General features: G+C 37.8%; 1 protein-coding gene across 1 annotated transcript in view; it reads right to left on the bottom strand.

Moving 5' to 3' along the window:
• Positions 1-19,810, bottom strand: part of Adgrg4 (adhesion G protein-coupled receptor G4) — a 96,763-nt gene extending 76,953 nt beyond the window's left edge. The window contains exon 1 of the mRNA XM_052171664.1: positions 19,201-19,810. Coding sequence (XP_052027624.1) covers positions 19,201-19,738 — 538 coding nt within the window. The 5' untranslated portion in view covers positions 19,739-19,810. The remainder of the gene's footprint in view (positions 1-19,200) is intronic.
• Positions 19,811-20,389: the final 579 nt, after the last annotated feature.

Raw genomic sequence — 20,389 nt, 5'->3', positions numbered from 1 at the left:
TGGAAGAAGACCTCAAAAAATGGGGAAACCTCCCATGCTCATGGATCGATAGAATCAATACAGTTAAAATGGCCATTTTGCCAAAAGCAATATACAGATTCAATGCAATACCCATCAAAATCCCAACTCAATTCTTCACAGAGTTAGAAAGAGCAATTATCAAATTCATCTGGAACAACAAAAAACTCAGGATAGCCAAAACTATTCTCAGCAACAAAAGAAAATCTGGGGGAATCAGTATCCCTGACCTCAAGCAATACTACAGAGCAATAGTGTTAAAAACTGCATGGTATTGGTACAGTGACAGGCAGGAGGATCAATGGAACAGGATTGAAGATCCAGAAATGAACCCACACACCTATGGCCACTTGATCCTCGACAAAGAGGCTGAAAACATCCAATGGAAAAAAGATAGCCTTTTCAACAAATGGTGCTGGTTCAACTGGAGGTCAGCATGCAGAAGAATGCGAATTGATCCATCCTTGTCTCCTTGTACTAAGCTCAAATCCAAATGGATCAAGGAACTCCACATAAAGCCAGATACTCTGAAGCTAATAGAAAAGAAACTGGGGAAGACCCTTGAGGACATCGGTACAGGGAGAAATTTCTGAACAGAACACCAATAGCGTATGCTCTAAGAGCAAGAATTGACAAATGGGACCTCATAAAATTACAAAGTTTCTGTAAGGCAAAGGACACCATCAAGAGGACAAATCGGCAACCAACAAATTGGGAAAAGATCTTCACCAATCCTACATCAGATAGAGGGCTAATATCCAATATATATAAAGAACTCAAGAAGTTAGACTCCAGAAAACTGAACAACCCTATTAAAAAATGGGGTACAGAGTTAAACAAAGAATTCTCACCTTAAGAACTTCGGATGGCGGAGAAGCATCTTAAAAAATGTTCAACTTCATTAGTCATTAGGGAAATGCAAATCAAAACAACCCTAAGATTTCATCTTACACCAGTCAGAATGGCTAAGATTAAAAATTCAGGAGACAGCAGGTGTTGGAGAGGGTGTGGAGAAAGAGGAACACTCCTCCACTGCTGGTGGGGTTGCAAATTGGTACAACCACTCTGGAAAGCAGTCTGGCGGTTCCTCCGAAAACTGGGCACCTCACTTCCAGAAGATTCTGCTATACCACTCCTGGGCATATACCCAGAGGATTCCCCACCATGTAATAAGTATACATGCTCTACTATGTTCATAGCAGCCCTATTTATAATTGCCAGATGCTGGAAAGAACCCAGGTATCCCTCAACAGAAGAGTGGATGCAAAAAATGTGGTATATCTACACAATGGAGTACTATTCAGCCATTAGAAACAATGAATTCATGAAATTCTTAGGCAAATGGATGGAGCTAGAGAACATCATACTAAGTGAGGTAACCCAGACTCAAAAGGTGAATCATGGTATGCACTCACTAATAAGTGGTTATTAACCTAGAAAACTGGAATACCCAAAACATAATCCACACATCAAATGAAGTACAAGAAGAAAGGAGGAGTGGCCCCTGGTTCTGGAAAGACTCAGTGAAGCAGTATTCGGCAAAACCAGAACGGGGAAGTGGGAAGGGGTGGGTGGGAGGACAGGGGAAGAGAAGGGGGCTTACGGGACTTTCGGGGAGTGGGGGGCTAGAAAAGGGGAAATCATTTGAAATGTAAATAAATTATATCGAATAAAAAAAATTTAAAAAAATTATAATCCCACCTTATAAGGCTTCTCTGAGAAGCCTTGGGTGAGTTAGTGCATGTGAACCATCACGCTTAGTGTCTAGTGCACAGAGAGAAATAAAAATAGTTGCTTTGATTTTGAGTTGATTAAATCTGTTATTTTTCCCCCATAAGACAAAGTCCTGCTACATAGACCAGACCTACCTCAATTCCTCACCTTCTGGTTCAAGGGATGACAGACTCACACTCCTATGACCAGCTGCCTTACTCAAATTTCAATCAGTCATTTGAATGTTGAGGATTGAAAATGATCTTCTCTAGAACCTCAAGGTTAAATAGTCTTGACAGTTTATGTATGTGCATATGAATATATATTTATGGATCCTTGTATATGTTGTAAATCTATATTATAAACATTATAAGTACATGTAATAGAATTTTCAAATGCTGTGATAAAATAATACAAACTTTAATACTTTCTAGCACCCTATCATAGTGTGTTTTCCCAATATGACAGTACTTTGAAGACCATAAGAGCATAGTTTATATTCCCTTTCAAGACAATTAAACTTCACAAGTATGGTGAATACTGTTACAAGTCATTTGAGAAACAGAAAGCATTCTAGCACTTTTCCTTAAAGAATTCATACTCTTGTTGGAAAAGTTACACATTATTGAAATATTTTGCTTATTTTTTTGAGACAAGGTCTCACTATTTAGTTCTGACTAAAAACTCACTATGTCACACAAGCTAACCAAAATCAGGGTCTTACCATCATAACTTTTCAAACACTGGAAAGCACAGGTATATGCTACCACATCTGGATTGAATCATTTTCTTTAAAAAAAAATAGACAAAATAATACTTTAAGCAAAAGAGTAAAATGATAGGATTTCTAATAAAGGCAACAATGGGATATAATCAGGCTCCAAATATCTTTGAAGTATAATAGAAAATCAGTACAGCAAAAGAGCAAAGCTGGCTCGAAGACAATGAGGAGTGAAGAATAGGGATGGATGAGTCTAGGCAGGAGTGAGAGGCATTACGTATTGAGTACTGGTGATAAAGTCTACAGATGAGGCTGGCTGGCTTTGAAGGGGAGGTAACATGTTTCCATGTATGGAGCACATATTTCAAGCCAAGTGCTGTTCCTCATGCCATCTTTATGTGGGAAATATATTAATTATCTCTATTTCAAAATTGAAGAAATAGAGCACCAGAAAGTTCACACAATTGGCTCAATTTCATCTTGGAAATTCAAGGTTCCCCATCTATTCATCTCCTATATACCTTTATTTGCATAGTCAAGCATGGACAGAACCTGTCTCAAGAGGATACATTTCTCCTTCTAAAAACTCAGGACTGCCAACCTCAAATGAGCCTTCCACAGTGCCTCCTACTACGTCTCTCTGTTCAGTTTATGCTGCTATTCTACAATAACCCTTTCAAACATGCCCCATTGTCAAATACCACCTCCACATGTTTATCAGATAATCATGCTTCTTGCTTCAAAGGAAAAAGTAATTGAGATCATCAGACAGAAGTTCAACTGTAATTTAGATCCTGTCATCCGCTATTTCTCAAACTTTGCCTTTCTTTTCCCTAATGAGCCTTTTCCTTTTGCTTTAAAACTTATTCTCCTCTCTTGCAATAAAAATGTCCCATCCGTCTGGCCCATCGTTCCCCATCACATCTAAAATTCTTTAAAGTTATTTATGCCTGATGTCCCCACTACCCTGGCTCCTTACCTGGAACAAGCATTGTTCTAAGCCCTCTTCTTTCATTCTATGGTTTTTAGCCACCTACGTGACCTATTTACCTCAATAAGTCTCATCTCTCTCTAAGCCAGATCTCTATTCTGAACTCCACACTTTTAAGAACTAATCATTTCCTTGGCATTATCTTTTGACTAGCTCATTAATATCTCAGACTGAACACACCTTAACTTGAACACATTATCTTCTGCCTATATTAGGTCTTCTAGTATTTCTTCACTGAGTAGTCCATTCAGTTATGCTAGCCCAAACATTCTCTAGGTGCCTCTTCCATTCTCTCTCTCCTGTGCCATAACTGGTCTATCGCCTTGTCCTGGGTACCATACCTGCCACATAGCCTTTAATCACATTAATTTCTTTCCATCTCCATCATTTACCTTCCAACAGCATTATGCCCTCCTTTTGTTCGTTTTTCTATTATTTTTGAGATTTTAATATAATTATATATTTTTCTCCTTTCCCTTCATCTCCCCTTCCTTGTTCTCTTTCAAATTCATGCCCTTTTTTTTTCATTAATTGTTCTTACGTGCATATACTTATATGTACATACAAATATATTCCTAAGTATAATCTGTCCAGTCTGTATAATATTACTTGTGTATATGTTTTGAGGGCTGACCGTTTGTTATTCGCTAACCAATTGGTGTCTAATGCCCTGAAGAAGATAGTTTCTCCTGCTGTCAGCATTCCTTCGTTACTTGTGAAGTCTCAGCCACTACTCTTGACTGCCTTCCATTCTGTCTCAGGTGCAAAAAAAAAGAACATTTGGAAATGTGAATCTCACATACACAATTGAGCACACACACACACACACACACACACACGTGCACACGCACTGAGGTCCCTTTAACATTTTCCAATACTCACAGAGTAAACAGATGTATTACTTAAAGGAGCCTAACTGTACATGTTTGAGTTCCCCTTACCCTTCCTTCTGAACTTCCATCCACAACTCTCATCTCCCCCAGGGCTTAATGTTTACTTCCACCATAAGAGCTTTACATGTGCTGCTACCACTATTCACAGCTTCTCCTGTAGTTCTTCATGTCAGTAACATCCACTCAGCCTTCAGATATCAGCTCATTTGTCACTTCTTCAGAAATGCCTCCCTTCCCAAGTGCCCATGATGAGTTCAACGTAATCTATACAGGAGTATTGTGATATGGCCTACATCTTCTTTGTAGCTGTTATCACAGCTACAGTTTTACTTGTTTCTACATACATGACTGTCTTCCTCGGGAAGACTTGTGGACCAAAGCATCATCTTTTACATTGTAAACTAAGCGCCTAGTGAATGCCTAGACCATGAAAAGTATTCAGTACAGAAATTTTGGCTTACTAAATAAATGGAAATGGTCAAAATAATAGGAAGATCTCTGCATCTACTGCTACTAGAGAGGAACTGCTGGCGAAGCATGGTACCAAAGAAGGTTAAGAGACAAAGAAGACAGAGAACATACAGAGGTCATACATTTCGCTTTTGAGAAAAATCACAGAGGACTGATAATGTTCACAGAAACAAGAAAGCATCCTGTTAGAGCTGCTTATGTGCAACTTGAGGTAGGAGTGAAAATGGCACTCAGTAAACTGCACAAGTGAGTCACAATCTCTCTTCAATTCAAATCTGTCAAAATAAAATCATGCGTATTTATCTTAGAAAAATTGGCACCTTGAATTCATCTTCCTGAGAAGCATATTGTCTATGATGTAGAAATAATTATGTCAGAAGACAACTACTAGCTTATGCCACAGGCTTGATCATAATTCTGCTTGCATATACAGAAAATCTGAAGTGGGTATAGAATACCTTAGGATCATGTTGTCATGAGAAAGTAAAAAGAATCAGAAGTCTTCAATCAACTATATAGACCAGTTAATTAAAGGACATTAGTAAAGGGGGAAAGTCAACATTAACATCTTACCTTAAACTAATGAGAACATTGTTTTCATGTTAAGAGTTGTGTCCTGTCAGGGCTTGACAGAGGGGCATTTTGTTTCATTAGAACACGATTTTAAGATTTCTGCTTTTAAATGTGGCCAAAACCATAAACAAAAGGAGTGGCAAGATTTGGGGTTCCAGTTTTACAATCATTTCATTTCACCCTATTGGATTTGCAACTCTCTTCTTAAAGTATCAGTTCTAACACATACAAGGAATGAGGAATCACTCTAAAGATGTTAAAACTGCTGACATGAAGAGTTTACAATTCCCACTCCCTTAGTAACTGAGCCGCAATCAGATTTTTGGGGTGTTTGTTTTATTTTTGTTTGGAGGGGACGTTAAATATAACCAAAAAAGCCTGTTACCTGCTTAGACAGCACTCAGAGCACTATTAAGGCAACCTGTAATGAGAGACAGTCTTGATTTTTATAAAACAGGGGATATGCCTCAGAAATAATTTTATCAGAAAGAGCTGAGTCTGGGCTGGAGAGATGGCTCAGCAGTTAAGAGTACTGACTGCTCTTCCAGAGGTACTGTGTTCAATTCCCAAGAACCACATCCTGGCTCACAACCATCTGTAACAGGATCCGATGACCTGGTATGTCTGAAGACAGCAACAATGTCCTCACATTATAGAAAGAGCTGAGTCATAACTATAACTATTTGTACTATTTCCTGTAAGCATACCAGAAAAAAAACCAACATTTGGAGGGGGAGTTACTAAAAAAATGGATTTGAAAAAAGAAGGTGCATACCTTTAATCCCAGTACTCCAAAGACAGAGTGGGTGAACTCTGCCTTCAAGGCCAACCTGGTCTCCATAGTGAGTTCCAGGACAGCCATGTCTACATAGAGATACTGTATTTTAAAAACCAAAAGGAAACAAAGACTTGGATAAATGATCAGCAGGTGGGACTTTAACTAGCAGAGATGGCTTAGGAAACAATCTCGTATTGATCCCTGTCAACCAGAAGCTTGCATTTGTATATTTTGGAAAACATCCTATTGAATCTTTCAGATGCAGACTTTTTCTATCTATCATTTTTTCTCTGTAAAATTATTAATGAAGATTAAAATCTTTACTCATTTGAAATCACAGAATTTTAGCCCACTTACTGATAGAGTTGTTTGGGGTTTTGGTGTTTAGGGTTTTAAGTTCTTTGTATATTCTTGATCATAACTTCTGGCAGGCATATAATGAAGATTTTTCTTTCATTGTAGGAGTTACCTCATTCTCAACAGGTTCCTTTGCAAAGCCTTTTAATTTCAAACTACCTAATCTGCCAACTCTGAACAATATTATCTGAACTATTAGAGTCCTTTTCAGAAAGGTCTTCCTTACACTTATTAGCTTGAAGTGTTTTCACTGTGCTTTCCTTCAACAGCCAATAAGCACATGAAAACCTGCTTGGTATCTTTAGGGAAAAGCAAATTAGAGTCATACAGATCTTATCTCACCCCAGTCATTTCAGTCATTGAAAAAACAAGTATCAGCTAATGTTGTCAAGGGTATGGAGGAAAAGGAACATTTACACAACTTTTGGTAAAAATACAAACTGGTCCAGGCACTGTGAAAAATCAGTATAGAGGAATGGAAGTATATATATATGTGTGTGTGTGTGTGTGTGTGTATACATATGTATATATATGTATGTGTGTGTATGTATGTATATGCTAAATATGTAACTACCATATAACCCAGCTCTGCCATGCCTAGGTATATATCTGAAAGAATCTGAGTCAGCATACCACAGATACATCTTCATGCCCATGTTTACCATAGCACTATTCATAATAGCAAAGGTATGGAATAAGCCTAGGTGTCTGCCAAGTGATGGATGAATAAAATATCCTATTATGCACAACATGGAGTTCTATTCATCCATAAAGAAGAATTATGCCCTTTGCTAATAAATGGATGCAACCAGAGATCATCATATTAAATGAAATAAGACAGGGAAAGACAAATACAACACATTTTCTCTCATTTGTGAGACCTAGAATTCTTTATAGATACAAAAAATTATATGCATCTATACATATATAATAAAAGATGAAGCTGGGTGGTGGTGGCACATGCCTGTAATCCCAGCACTTGGGAGGCAGAGGCAGGCAGATTTCTGAGTTCGAGGCCAGCCTGGTCTACAAAGTGAGTTCCAGGACAGCCAGGGCTACAGAGAGAAACCCTGTCTCACCCCCCCCCCCAAAAAAAAGAAGAAGAGAGGTTGGGAGAAGAAAAGAGACTAGAGGGACAGAGAAAGAGGAAGGAACTAGCACCCCTAAATTCATGCCCCCAAATATGTCAAAGCCAAAAAAAAGAAAAGCAAGGGGCTGGAGAGATGACTCAACGGTTAAGAGCACTGACTGCTCTTCCAGAGGTCCTGAGTTCAAATCCCAGTCACCACATGGTGGCTCACAACCATCTGTAATGGGACCTGATGCCCTCTTCTGGTGTGTCTGAACACAGCTACAGTGTACTTACATATAATAAATCTTTAAAAAAGAAAGAAAGAACGAAAGAATGAAAGAACAAACGAAAGAAAGCAAGAAAGCAAGAAAGCAAGAAAGCAAGAAAGCAAGCAAGCAAGCAAGCAAGAAAGAAAGAAAGAAAGAAAGAAAGAAAGAAAGAAAGAAAGAAAGAAAGAAAGAAAGAAAGAAAGAAAGAAAGAAAGGCAAGGTCTGTACTCAAAATAATCAAGGAGAAACAACCAGTGAGAAGCTAAGTTCTACAAAAGCAGAACAGCACAAAAAACAGCAATCGTCCAAATAGCTCATGATATACATTTCAAAGGAGGGCATCACACTGCTAAACTAAACCATTACAGCGAACTTGGTAGCCCAGGAATGGGAAACCAATGGGGAGCTCAAATTACAGCCATTCCCTGGAACAATATCCACCTTAAACTTGTTCGTATCCAATAGAAACCAATCAAATATCAATAGCTCTTTAAAACAGGAATGTGTTAAAAATGGGGGATTGATATAGCAGTCAACCTGGGGGGGTGCAGAATTTTGCATTAAAAAGATGGAATGGGAGATTTTGGGAGATTTTCCAGACATATAGGAACCCAAACTTCCATGGTAAAAATAGAGCAATATAAGAAGCATTATTTCCCAGGCAATCTCTGATATTTTCAACTGCTAAGTCTAGCAATCTGTGACAATGGGGTGACGAACATGTTCAGGGTCATTAGTGTGCAATATGAGCTGACTGTGAACATAAACTGCTTCGATAATTTCATTGATGCTCTTAATCCACGAGTACTTTGTGTTTTATTAAATTAAGCAGTGCGGACTTTCTCTATAGCTATCATTCTAGAGACATTAAATTTACAGGACTTCCACTTCATCAATCTGTCTCTTTTATCCTTGTGGTAAAGATTTTTCTTATGGCCTCTAAATGGTATACTTATCGCCATTGAATATAATGGATGTACTGCTCAGAAATAAAATTTCACAAGTGATTGAGGCAGCTACAATGCTAACCATGTCAGCTCCATCATTTTGGTACACACACACACACACACACACACACACACACACACACACACACACACGCTTCTACTTCCTGAGAACTAGTATTAAAGGGCAGGCACATTTCTCAACTGAACAAGATGACATAGGCTCACTTTCCCTTGCACCTCACCACTAAATACAACTGCAAGTCCTTTGGGGGTCAAATGGTCCCATTCACGGGGTTCCATAGAAGATATTCTGCATATCAGACATTTACATTACAATTTAAAATCATAGAAAATTACAGTTATGAAGTAGCAACAAAATAATTTTATGGTTTGGGTCACTACAACACGAGGAGCAGTATAAAAGGAATTATACATGAAGAATTATATTGTATTAGGAACAAAAAACTAGAACCGGAATTAGGAGGCACCTGAGCTAAGATTTAAGAAAGCAAGCCCGGTCAGCGGTCAGCACCTACCACTTCATTATCCAGGAAAACAAGCTTTTCTTTTTTTTTTCTTGTTGCTAAAAGCTCCTTTTTGACAATTTTTTAAGTAAATAATGTAGTCACATGGTTCAAATCGGTTTTTTAGCATCAGAATGTAGTCCAAGTAGGTTACCTCTCCTTCTGGATCAAATAGGAGGCTCACTACCAAAATTCCACAAGCCTGACACTATCAGCAAAGGAAAGTACCAGGGCATCCTGCTACCAATAAGCAGCCAAAAAAAAAAAAAAAAACCTTTCTGCTCCTGCCAGGACTGAGTTCCCTTGACTCACCAGTAGACACCTGTTTAATAACCCCTGCTCTGGGAAGAGTTTTTCTCCCATTTCCCCAAGAGTGTCTGTACCCATAGCGAAACACAACCCCGACAAAAGAGCAATGATAGGGGCAACAGCTGCAAGTACTCTGCCCTGGGCAGCCTCGTTGTCTCTGTAGCCCTGAGCTTTTTCTCCCCACTCAGAGATAAGAAGCAAGTAACAGGGACCCAGAAGCAGCAGGTGGCCTGGTCCAGGGAGCTTAATGGAAGGCTTCCTTTTTTTGCTCAGAGACACGGAGAAAGCTAAATCAAGAGACATCACCAATAAACCCTACCACTGCCCAGCCCCACTGTGAGATTATCTGGAAGCCCTTCCTGAGGAGGACCTTTATGTTTCTCAAACAGGCAGCACCACCAGGAGCCAATGGGAGCCACTGAGTCACAAAATAAACAATGCTAAGGCAAAGTAACACTGCAAAGACTCTAAAATTTAATCCGTAGTTAGAAGAATAGCCCAAAAAGGTAGATTAAGACTTGTGTGCTAAACAGCTGCCTGCTGAAATTAAAATTTGTAATAAGACCCAGACTCTCCTCACATTGACAAAACATCCAAGACACAAACCCATTTAGAATGAGAAAAGACAATCAAGTCATACTAACACCAAGAGAAACCAGATGTTGGAACTATCTGACAAAGATGTTTATTGAATTTTTATTGCCAAAAACTTATTGTGCAAAGTAATGGCTTTCATCATAACATTTTCATGCATGTATATAATGTACACTAATCATATTTGGTCCTTTATTCCATGCCTTTACCCCACCCCTTTCTGAGTCTGCTCCTCTTCTCTAATAGTCTCCTTCTGTTTTCATCTGTTCCATTTTCTAGATTCCACCCATGGGACAAAAGCATGCTATATTCAGCTTTGTCAATCTGGCTTGTTCTGCCTAATGTGACAATACAAGAATCTTTTTTTTTCATGGAAAATATTTCATTTTTTATCTTTTAGTCGATATATTCTTTATTTACATTTCAAGTGATTTTCCCTTTCCTAGATTCCCCCCTCCTTGAAAGTCCCATAAGCCCTCTTTCCTCCCCCTGTTTCCCAAACCACCCCTTCCCACTTCCCTGTCCTGGTATTCCCCTACACTGCTGCACTGAGCCTTTCCAAGACCAGGGGCCACTCCTTCCTTCTTCTTGGGCATCATTTGATAAATACAAAAATCTTTAACAAAATATTAGCATCCTAAATGCAGCAATCTGTAGAAGTTCTATATCATGGACAAGCAGTGCTAGAGACAGATATGGAAGGCTTATTAAACACTGGGAAATCAATCAGCATAATCCACCATCTCAACAAGTTAAAGAAGAAAATGATGTACTCTTACCGATTGATGCATAGAAAGCATTTGACAAAATCTTACATCCGTTCATGATAGAATCCCACTGCGGGTAAGGAACAAAAGAAATTTGCAGCAACTTGAAAAGAGAATTATTAAGAAATCCACAGTGGAGGATAGAGAGCTAGATAGCTCAGAGGTTAAGAACACTAGTTGTAGTCAGGCAGTGGTGGCACACTCCTTTAATCCCAGCAGTTGAGAGGCAAAGGCAGGTGGATTTCTGAGTTTGAGGCCAGCCTGGTCTACAGAGTGACTTCCAGGACAGCCAGGGCTACACAGAGAAACCCTGTCTCGAAAAACCAAACCAAACAAACAAACCAAAAGCCACTAGCTGCTCTCCCAGAGAACCCAAGTTCCATTCCCAGCTCATAGCTAATTGATCTGTAACTCCACTACCAGACAACCAACTCTCTCTTCTGGCCTCTGGGAGTACTGGGCATCAAAATAGTGCAGTCATACACACAGGTAAAAGACAGTTCAATAAAAAAATTAAAAAGAAAGGAAACCTAAAATAAACAACTATAAAGGTGAAAGACTGAATGTTTTCTTATTAAGATTGGAAATAAGGCAAAAGTCTCACTACATTTATTTAAAGCAACATAAGCAAAAGAAATAAAAAGCTCTAGAGTCCAGGGCTAGAAGTCTTCAGACTTAACCCCTAAATCTTGATCCATAAAAAAAATGATAAATTAAACTTTTTCACAACTGGAAGCTTCTGTCCTGTGAAACCCTTATGAAAGACACTTTTTCAATTCTATGGATCAGAAATCCTTTTCACAGTAGTTAATTTGAGAGTATGTATCCAACAACTGCTAGAATATATAAAGAACTTTGAAAACTAAGTTGGGTGGCTGGGGAAGGGGATCGGGTGTGGAGGTGGGATGGATCTAGTCAAAACACATTGTATGAAATTCTCTAAGAACTAATAAAATCCAACAAATACCAGTTTTAAAAAACTAAATGATAAAACAAACAACTGCCCTAACTCTACTTTTACAAGCAAAAGGCAAGAATATTTAACAAACAGATGAAAGGACAGAGAAAGGATGTTGAGCATCATTGGGCATCAAGAAAATGCAAATCAAACCTGCCATGAAATAGCACTACACATTTAGAAACGTGATTTATTTAGGCAGCATGAAATGCTGGCAACGAAGCAGAGAAACTGGGTTACTCGGCCATTGTGGGTAGGAATGAATGTCCACCTGAACACCAGTTCTTTATAAATCTAAACCTGCAACTACCATATGGTCCACAAGTTACACTAAGCACTTAATCACAGAGGAACAAAAACTTTGATTTATACAAACCCTATACAAAACATTCACAACATTTTTGTAATAGCCCCAAATTGGAATCAGTCCAGGTATTCCCCACAAGTTCAAAGGTTAGGAGAACATTTGTAAACCATTTACATCATCTACAATAAAAATAAGCAAACTATGAATACACATAAGCACCTACTCTGCAGAGAGACTGTGGGAGGACATAGATTGTTTTGTCAGTATTTATTTATTTAGACTCCAGATTTTTTTCCTCTCCAGGTCCACCTGTGACTGTTCCACATCCCATACCTCTTATATTTATTTATTAATTTATTTCTGTATATGGGTGTTTTGTCTTCATGAAGGTCTGTGCCTCACATGCACACCCAGTACCCTCATAGGCCAGAGGAAGGCAAGGCATTTCCCCATAACTAGAGTTACAGATGGTGTATGAACTGCAAGGTGAGTGCTGGGAACCTATGTAAGAGCACCCAGCTCTCTTAGGAGCTGAGTCATCTCTCAAGCCCCATGTTTTTTACGTTTTTAAGATGACAAAAAAATTGAAAATATAGGACATCATCATCACACGACAGGAACTTGAGAAAAATATGTGTGGAGGACAAGGATAGACAGGAACTGGGTATGGTAATTAAAAGTTCAGCATGACGAAAGTCTATGGTATAAAAATTATTCAACCTTGACTTTAATGGTGGGTACACCAATGCACACATAAATATGTACTGTATAGCTAGAGAAATCTGAAAATGCAGATCCATTATAGCAACATCAGTATCCCTTTTCTTATACTGAAGTCTTACATAATGTTGCCATAAAGGAAAACAGTGTGAGGTATACAAGAAATCTCCAACTGCTGCAATGCAATCTGCAATTCTTTCATTAACATTTTTGGTTAAAAACAAAGCAAAGGGTAAGGTTGGGAAGATGGCTACATGGATTAAAGCACTGGCTCTTCTAGAGAACCCAGACTCAATTCCCAGTCCCCACTTGGCTACTCACAACCATCTGTAACTCTAGTCCCAGGGGATCCAATGTCCTCTTCAGCCCTCCTTGGTCACTAGGCATGCACATGGTAACAGAAATACATTCAAGCAAAATGGCATACACATAAAACAAACAAATAAATAATTTAAAAAGAACACAGCAAATATGAAGTTTCATATTGCCCAGGTAGTATAGTAATATCAAATAGCGTCTTGCACTGCAGGGACCTCAAAATCCATAGGGTCCAGCCTCCCTATTTTGCCACCTTCATGTCTTTTCTTTTTATAAACAAGTGATCACTTCATGAATTATATACGTGAACCTCACTGTATGTTAAGGTAGGGATAATCCATGCAAATTCACCCGGGCCCATGGGCTTAATTGCCATTTGCTCTTTCACTCTAGATTAAATTGTGTTAGTATAATCATTTGGAGCTGGAGACCAGAGGTATAGAGTAGCTGAATATTTATGAGGCATTTTGTGGCAGATGTACCTGCCAACAGAATATTAAGTAGAACATTTACTAAGATACCAAATTCTGGTTGTGATTTGGATATATCAACTCATATTAAATCTGTGTGTTGTTCTAGCACACATACTGCATCTGGCTTTTCTTTCAATCACGACCTCTGTAAATATAATTCAATGTGTTGATTAGATTTGTGAGAACTAATGGTGACCAGAAACTGCCACAAACAGATTTGCCCATGAGGTTTGAAAATCCAAAATGTGTATCTTTGAATAATAAGAAACTGTTTTGCCAAAATTGTGCTTGGTTTCAGTTTTCTAGTAAGGAAATGAAAAAAAAAATGAATCTTGTGTGATAGAGAGAGGCTACAGACTCCATATATGAATCTGTAGAATGTCACCCTGTGTAGGAGAATTCCAATAAGGGAGGTCAAAGTGAACTACAAACTCTTCATGCTTATCTTTCCTGATGAAAAATGGGGATAGCAGAAAGAATAGATGTACAAGGGCAAGACCAAATTGCCTGTTAGGTGTAGAACCCATCACACAGAACTGTCCATATGAGAACTGATAATTGGGTAGAGGGATTAATAATGAGCCAAACAAAGGCCTTTAGAAAGTACACTGACAATACAATCCATCTCTGCATATTCCAAGAATGGACAGTTTGTAAAGTAATCCAAGGCAGCTGAAGCATTCTATCAATTAATAAAGCTCAACAAGTCCATGTCTCCACAGATGGAGGTCTACTCTGTTTTTAATAGACTGCAGATTTCCCAAGATGGACTCAATTCATATCATTTCATTCTGTTCAATAGAGGGGATTTCTCAAATAAGAGGAATTGATTTCTGTGTCTTTGGAAGACTCAGTCTTCATACATTCACACTTTAGAACAAATTCATTTTTATGTCATGTGTCTGAATGGAAATTAAGAGAACTGAAGTTTGTCATTGGTGCTCAATGGTTGCTTCAAGAATTTCTGTCACCACTTATTACTTCTAAAAAATCATGGAACTTTGGTGAAAGGGAAAACTGGAAGCAAAAGGTTTGTCAGATGATTTGAATTTATGGGCCCTTACTCTACTATATCTTTCAATAGCTTATACCCCAAAATAATCAGGAAGATCTACATTTTCTGAAATTGAAATATCACCAATCTGTACTGGCAAATCAAATATAGATAGATAGATAGATAGATAGATAGATAGATAGATATGCATGAGACTATCTCATGTTCTCAGAAGTGAAAAAGAAAATATTTGTGTCTAAACCAAAGTTATTTTTCTACATGTGTATCTAACAATTGTTACCTTTGAGGTGAGTCATTTTTAGAATAAGGGATTGAACTGAAAGGATATTTTACTTAGGATTCATACTTTCGTGGATTTATCCTGTATGTATCTACTAATTTTGCCTGAAGATGTGTATTATTTTTAGTTAACGTTAATAAAATAACTGGCAAAATGGTAAGCTCAATAAAACTACAAAAGCTCACATACTTTTTCTGAGAACATGTTCTACAAAATTTCAAGCCTAAGTATACTGAGATACATAAACGCATGAGGAAATTGGTTGTGGCATCATTTGTAGCTGAAACATTGGAGCAATTTAAATATATATCAATTGTAGGTCAACTAAATAAAGTTACATGTATACCATAAAATATGGACAGTTTCAAAAATAGATTTAAGTACATTTTTATGCCCATGATAATACTGTCAAATCAAGTTGCAGAACAATATGTAGCTTTTCATATATACATATATATAATTTATCATATTATACATACCAATACCATATGTACTTATATACACCATAAAATATATTTTAAGAATAGAAATCTCTATGGAAAAACTGAAGGGTAAGTTTTGCTTTGTATCCTTTTGTATTGTTAAAATATATTTTATTCACAACTATGTATATTGCATCGTGAAATTTTTAAAAATAAAAAAGAAGCTTCAATCTCTCCCAGAAATAAATTTGTAATTACTAGCACCTTTACTATTATTATTTATCACCATGTTGTTTAAATATTCCTGAGTTATCTTCAACTGTTGTGAATACTTGTTCATTAAAACCCAGATAGTGTTCATGGCTTTCTGTTACATGTTCCCCCAAAGCCTTGTTCTCATGAATATAAATATATATGTATATATATTTTATGTGTAAATAGATTTGATATTTGTAACCTATTAATGTGCTCATTAAAATTTATTTTTAAGGGTCATGATCCTTCTATGGATCATAAATAGCAATTTATTAGACAAAAGCTAAAGCTAGGCATGTTGTAATCACTCATATTTATCCACCATTTTCCTAGCTGTCATATGGTCAAAACAGAAATAGAAGATATCTTATGCTCTTATCCTGCCTTCAATGGTAAGGACAGCAATGACTCAGGCTGCTTGCCTAATTCCCACAGGTAGGTTATCAGCGCCAGAAATTCCCTGTAAAGGAAACCCCTAAGATCCCAAAAGCTTGTAGGATGCAGCCCAGAGTCTCCTTAAACCAGTAGTTCTCAACCTGTTGGTTAAGACCCCTTGGGGAAGTGTCAAATGACCCTTTACCGGGCCACCTAAGACTACTAGAAAACACAAATATTTACATTACATTATTTCATAACAGTAGCAAAATTACAGTGATGAAATAACAATGAAGTAATGTTATGGTTGGGGGTCACCACAATATGAAGGCTGTATTAAAAGGTCGCAGTATGAAGAAGGTTGATAACCACTGCTTTAGCAGTCTTACATGGTGTGGGAATGAAAGGTACATGGACCTTGTGACTAGACACATCTCTGTTCAAATGCCAGCCACACCACTTCCGTAGCCTTAGAAAATGCTTGCGACCTCTCTTTTCTCATCTATAAAACGCCTTGACCTTGGTAAGAACATAGTAAAAGGCTTCAACCAGTATTATTAGAATAAATTGGAAACTAGAGCCTGTCTTCAGGGCGGGGGTGTGTGGATATGCTTTAGAGGACCTCAAGGGCTTTTTCAACTCAGTCTAAGCTACTCTGGCCCTCAGTTTAGGACCTTCTATTCAAAGGTTTAGGGAAAAAAAACACTTGTAGAAACATGAATAGAAGAGAGAACATTTTCTACTCTTGCTTAGTTGTCATTTCCGGTAATGTTTTTTTTTTTCCTCTCTGTTATATTGGAATATTTTATCCACAAGGACTCAATCAGCCTAAGATGATGGCTTGTATATTAAAAAGTGTACAGGAGAGAAAAATAAATGGGGGTTGTACAGCACCTTCCAAGTAATTAGTCTTGGTTACTTATCAGTCATATGGCATGGGGTGGGGGATGTTCTATAATGTTTTCAAAGGTTTCTGGAAAGTTTGTGTGTTTCTCAGAGCTAGACTTCTGGGTCCTTAGAACAAAGGTAGTTATTTTAAACTACATTGTGTAAGCTATTCAGGCTTGATTTCTCAATTCCTAAATCAGTTTTGTCATTAGAGTCAGCTAGAACTAGTCTCCTATATTTGGAAGGCATCAAAAAAGAGGCAGACCAGCAACAAGAACAAAATCAGTGTCTTCAGCTAAAATCATGAGGAATAGCTTTTGTATTCTTCCATACTAGTCTCAAAGCAACAGAAACCCAGTACAATGTGTTTCTGTCTTTAACCCAGTTAGCACTCAGACTATTGGGGAAAGCATATCCCCACAACACGCTAGAGCATTCCTGGGTTTAGACCTAGGCACCATTCTTTCTGTAATTGGCCCCCAAAATCAAAAGAACAAAACACACACATTTTTAGAAATGTGGAGAATTCTATTGTCACTGACCAACTATATTTCAGGGCTACTACTGTTGGTCATGATGGAAACTGAAAGGAAAATAGGATTGTACCGAGAAAAGCTAGAGAAGTGTGTGTGTGTGTGTGTGTGTGTGTGTGTGTGTGTATTACATATATTATATATTATATATATTCAAGAAGACTTTGATTAACATCATTAAACCAACAAAAGTAAATTATCACATGTATTCATGTTACATGTATATGAGTCTTCACTAGAAAGAACCAGGACTCCTTAGCAAAATGACTAATTCTTAGGCTGAACACACAAGAAAAAAAAATATTAGAGGAACCTGTAGTATTTTTCTTTTCCAATAAAGCCAAAAATGTGCAAAGAATGATGGACTGTGACAGAAGGACAGGAGCCAGATTGGAGGGTTCCCACTGGCCAAATATGGAACAATTGTCATATCAAAATAAACGATACTAACAGGTGGAAACCTAGTGAATAAAATCTGAATCTATAATTCCATGCCTGTTTATACACAAAAAATACATACACGTTTATACACAAATAAACATGAATTAATCAAATAATTTGGAAGAAGTCTCCCTTAAATAGAATAAACATGAGCTAATGTGAAACTTTAACATCATCATTTCATTGTCATAGTTGTGAGTGATCTAAGCAAAAGCCCTGAGTATAATGTAAAATTATTAGATGGAAGTTAAATAGGAGGATATTTACATTGTCTCCAAACAGCTCCATAGAAATTAATAATTGAAAAGGAAAAAGACAACACATTTCCAGTGACAAAATCAGGCAGATATGAAAATCAAGTGAGCAAATTTATCATTATGAATATGGGGAAAATTTGGGCCCATGTTTCCACTCATATGAGAAACACTTTTGCAGTATTCTCACCAAAAATTCACAACCAGAATCTAGTTTCCAAAAAAGTAGACAAATCCAAACTAAGGCATGGTCTACAAAACCAAGGGGGGGGGGCGGAGGCTGGTGAATGTAAATTTGATGGCTCTATCTTAGGCCAAACCAAAAATACTATAAGGGAAATTAACATGAGTTGCTAAATTTTAAGATCAGCTAGGAATTAAATGTTAATGTTGTATCCTTGTTAAAGTTTTTATTTTGTTCATTGTGATATGGTTAAAACAATCTCTTATCCTTAAGGATCCTACACTGAGACAAATGGTAGTAATTAGGAATTATACCTTCTTATAATCAAACAACTCAAAAACAAATAAGGGGTATGATATGAAGGCTGTGTGTGTGTGTATGTGTGTGTGTGTGTGTTTTACAGACAGAGATGCAGAGAAAGAGAGAGAAAGAGAGAAGAGAGTGCATAGCAGGAAAATTAAAGACTGCGATGAGGATGGGAGAATGGCAAAGCGTGTAGATGGAAAGGGTTAACCATTGACTCGTGTGGGTAACTATTCTATAGATTATCTTGTTCTTATACATTTCCATGAGTTTGAAGTTATATTAAGGCAAGAGGGAAAAGAAAACAAGTGTTTTCTCTACATCAAAAAGCAGGTGGCAAAATTGTGGGAACCTTGGGCACCTTGGAGGAAGGCAGAGCCTTGATCTAGAAATGGATAATTTTAGCCTTATTTGTGAGCAGAGCTGTGATATTCCAATTCTACTCTGGCTGAGGGGAAAAAAAGTGAAGTTACTCACAGCAGCGCAGTCTCCTGTCAACAGCTGGACTTATCTTGTGGACGAGCCAAACATCATCTTCCCAACTAACTACATTTCCATATAAACATGTCATAAACTCCTCATTTTCCAGGGTGCGGTCCCAGAGCTGGAAGTAATAGAGGCTGCTCATAAATCGAGGTATCGTGGTTTTGATCTGACTCTCTCCATTCCCAGGAAAGTGCCCCAAGACCAAAGTCCCATTAGGAGACAGGCTGTGTGGCTGATCCATTATTCCAAGTATCCTTTCTTTGTTCCGGAAGAGCTCTAATCTTCCCTTCACACCATCCCATACCAAGCACAGGGTATGCCAATGAAATGGAATCAGAGGATAGCTGACATAAAAGGTCTTGCCAAAGTTGTACAGTATCAGCTGCTGATGGTCTCCTGCAAGTCCAAGGTCTACATCTTCTCTGCCCAGGAAAGTGTTATTAGTAATGTAGAAGGCCATCCAGTAATGTGAGTTGTTAGTCATCAATATCAGATCAATACATGCTGTCAGTCGGCTGAGTTCAGGCATGGTGTTGGTCAGGCTGACATATGTCTTACCTTCTCCATAAAAATCCAGCCTTTTTCCTTTCAGTGAAAGTGAATCTGTCCAAATTTGGAGAAAAGAAAAAGAGAAGACAAATGAAATTTCAGTTAATTTTTTCTATCATCTTTAACAGTATAGTCAAATTGTACAATAAAATTATGAGTCAATCTTGTTGCAAATAAGGAAATAGTAGATACATAAAAATCATCTCTATTTGACATTGACGTGTGATTCTTTTGGCAGAAGAACTTCTCCCTAATTCTATTTTGCCTGAGATAATATTAAAAGTTAGCTTAATGTCCCCCAAGCACATACCCGCTGAACAGTTTGAAGACATAGATGTACATGGTGGAGAAGGGCAAGGAAAGGCAGCCCGGACTTCAAATTTGCTACACAATCCTCATGTATATAATCAAAAGAGAATTATTTCCACCCACCTAACTGCCTTATTACATTCATGATGCAATAGCAATTTGTTTCTCCAATGCCTTTTTCTGAGCCAAATTACGGATTTCTTCTGCCTCTTGAGATTGCTTCTCACTGAAAGGCCCTGACGAAGGATGGCAGGCTCCATAGCTGGACAGCACAGAAGCTCTGGGGTGTCCACTGGGCCTTAGGAATAGTAGATATGGCTCT

The sequence above is a fragment of the Apodemus sylvaticus genome, chromosome X (assembly GCF_947179515.1).
Source record: "Apodemus sylvaticus chromosome X, mApoSyl1.1, whole genome shotgun sequence".
NCBI classification, from domain to species: domain Eukaryota; kingdom Metazoa; phylum Chordata; class Mammalia; order Rodentia; family Muridae; genus Apodemus; species Apodemus sylvaticus.
The sequence above is the reverse complement of the archived record's forward strand: the minus strand, read 5'-3'. Positions and strand labels throughout refer to the sequence as shown.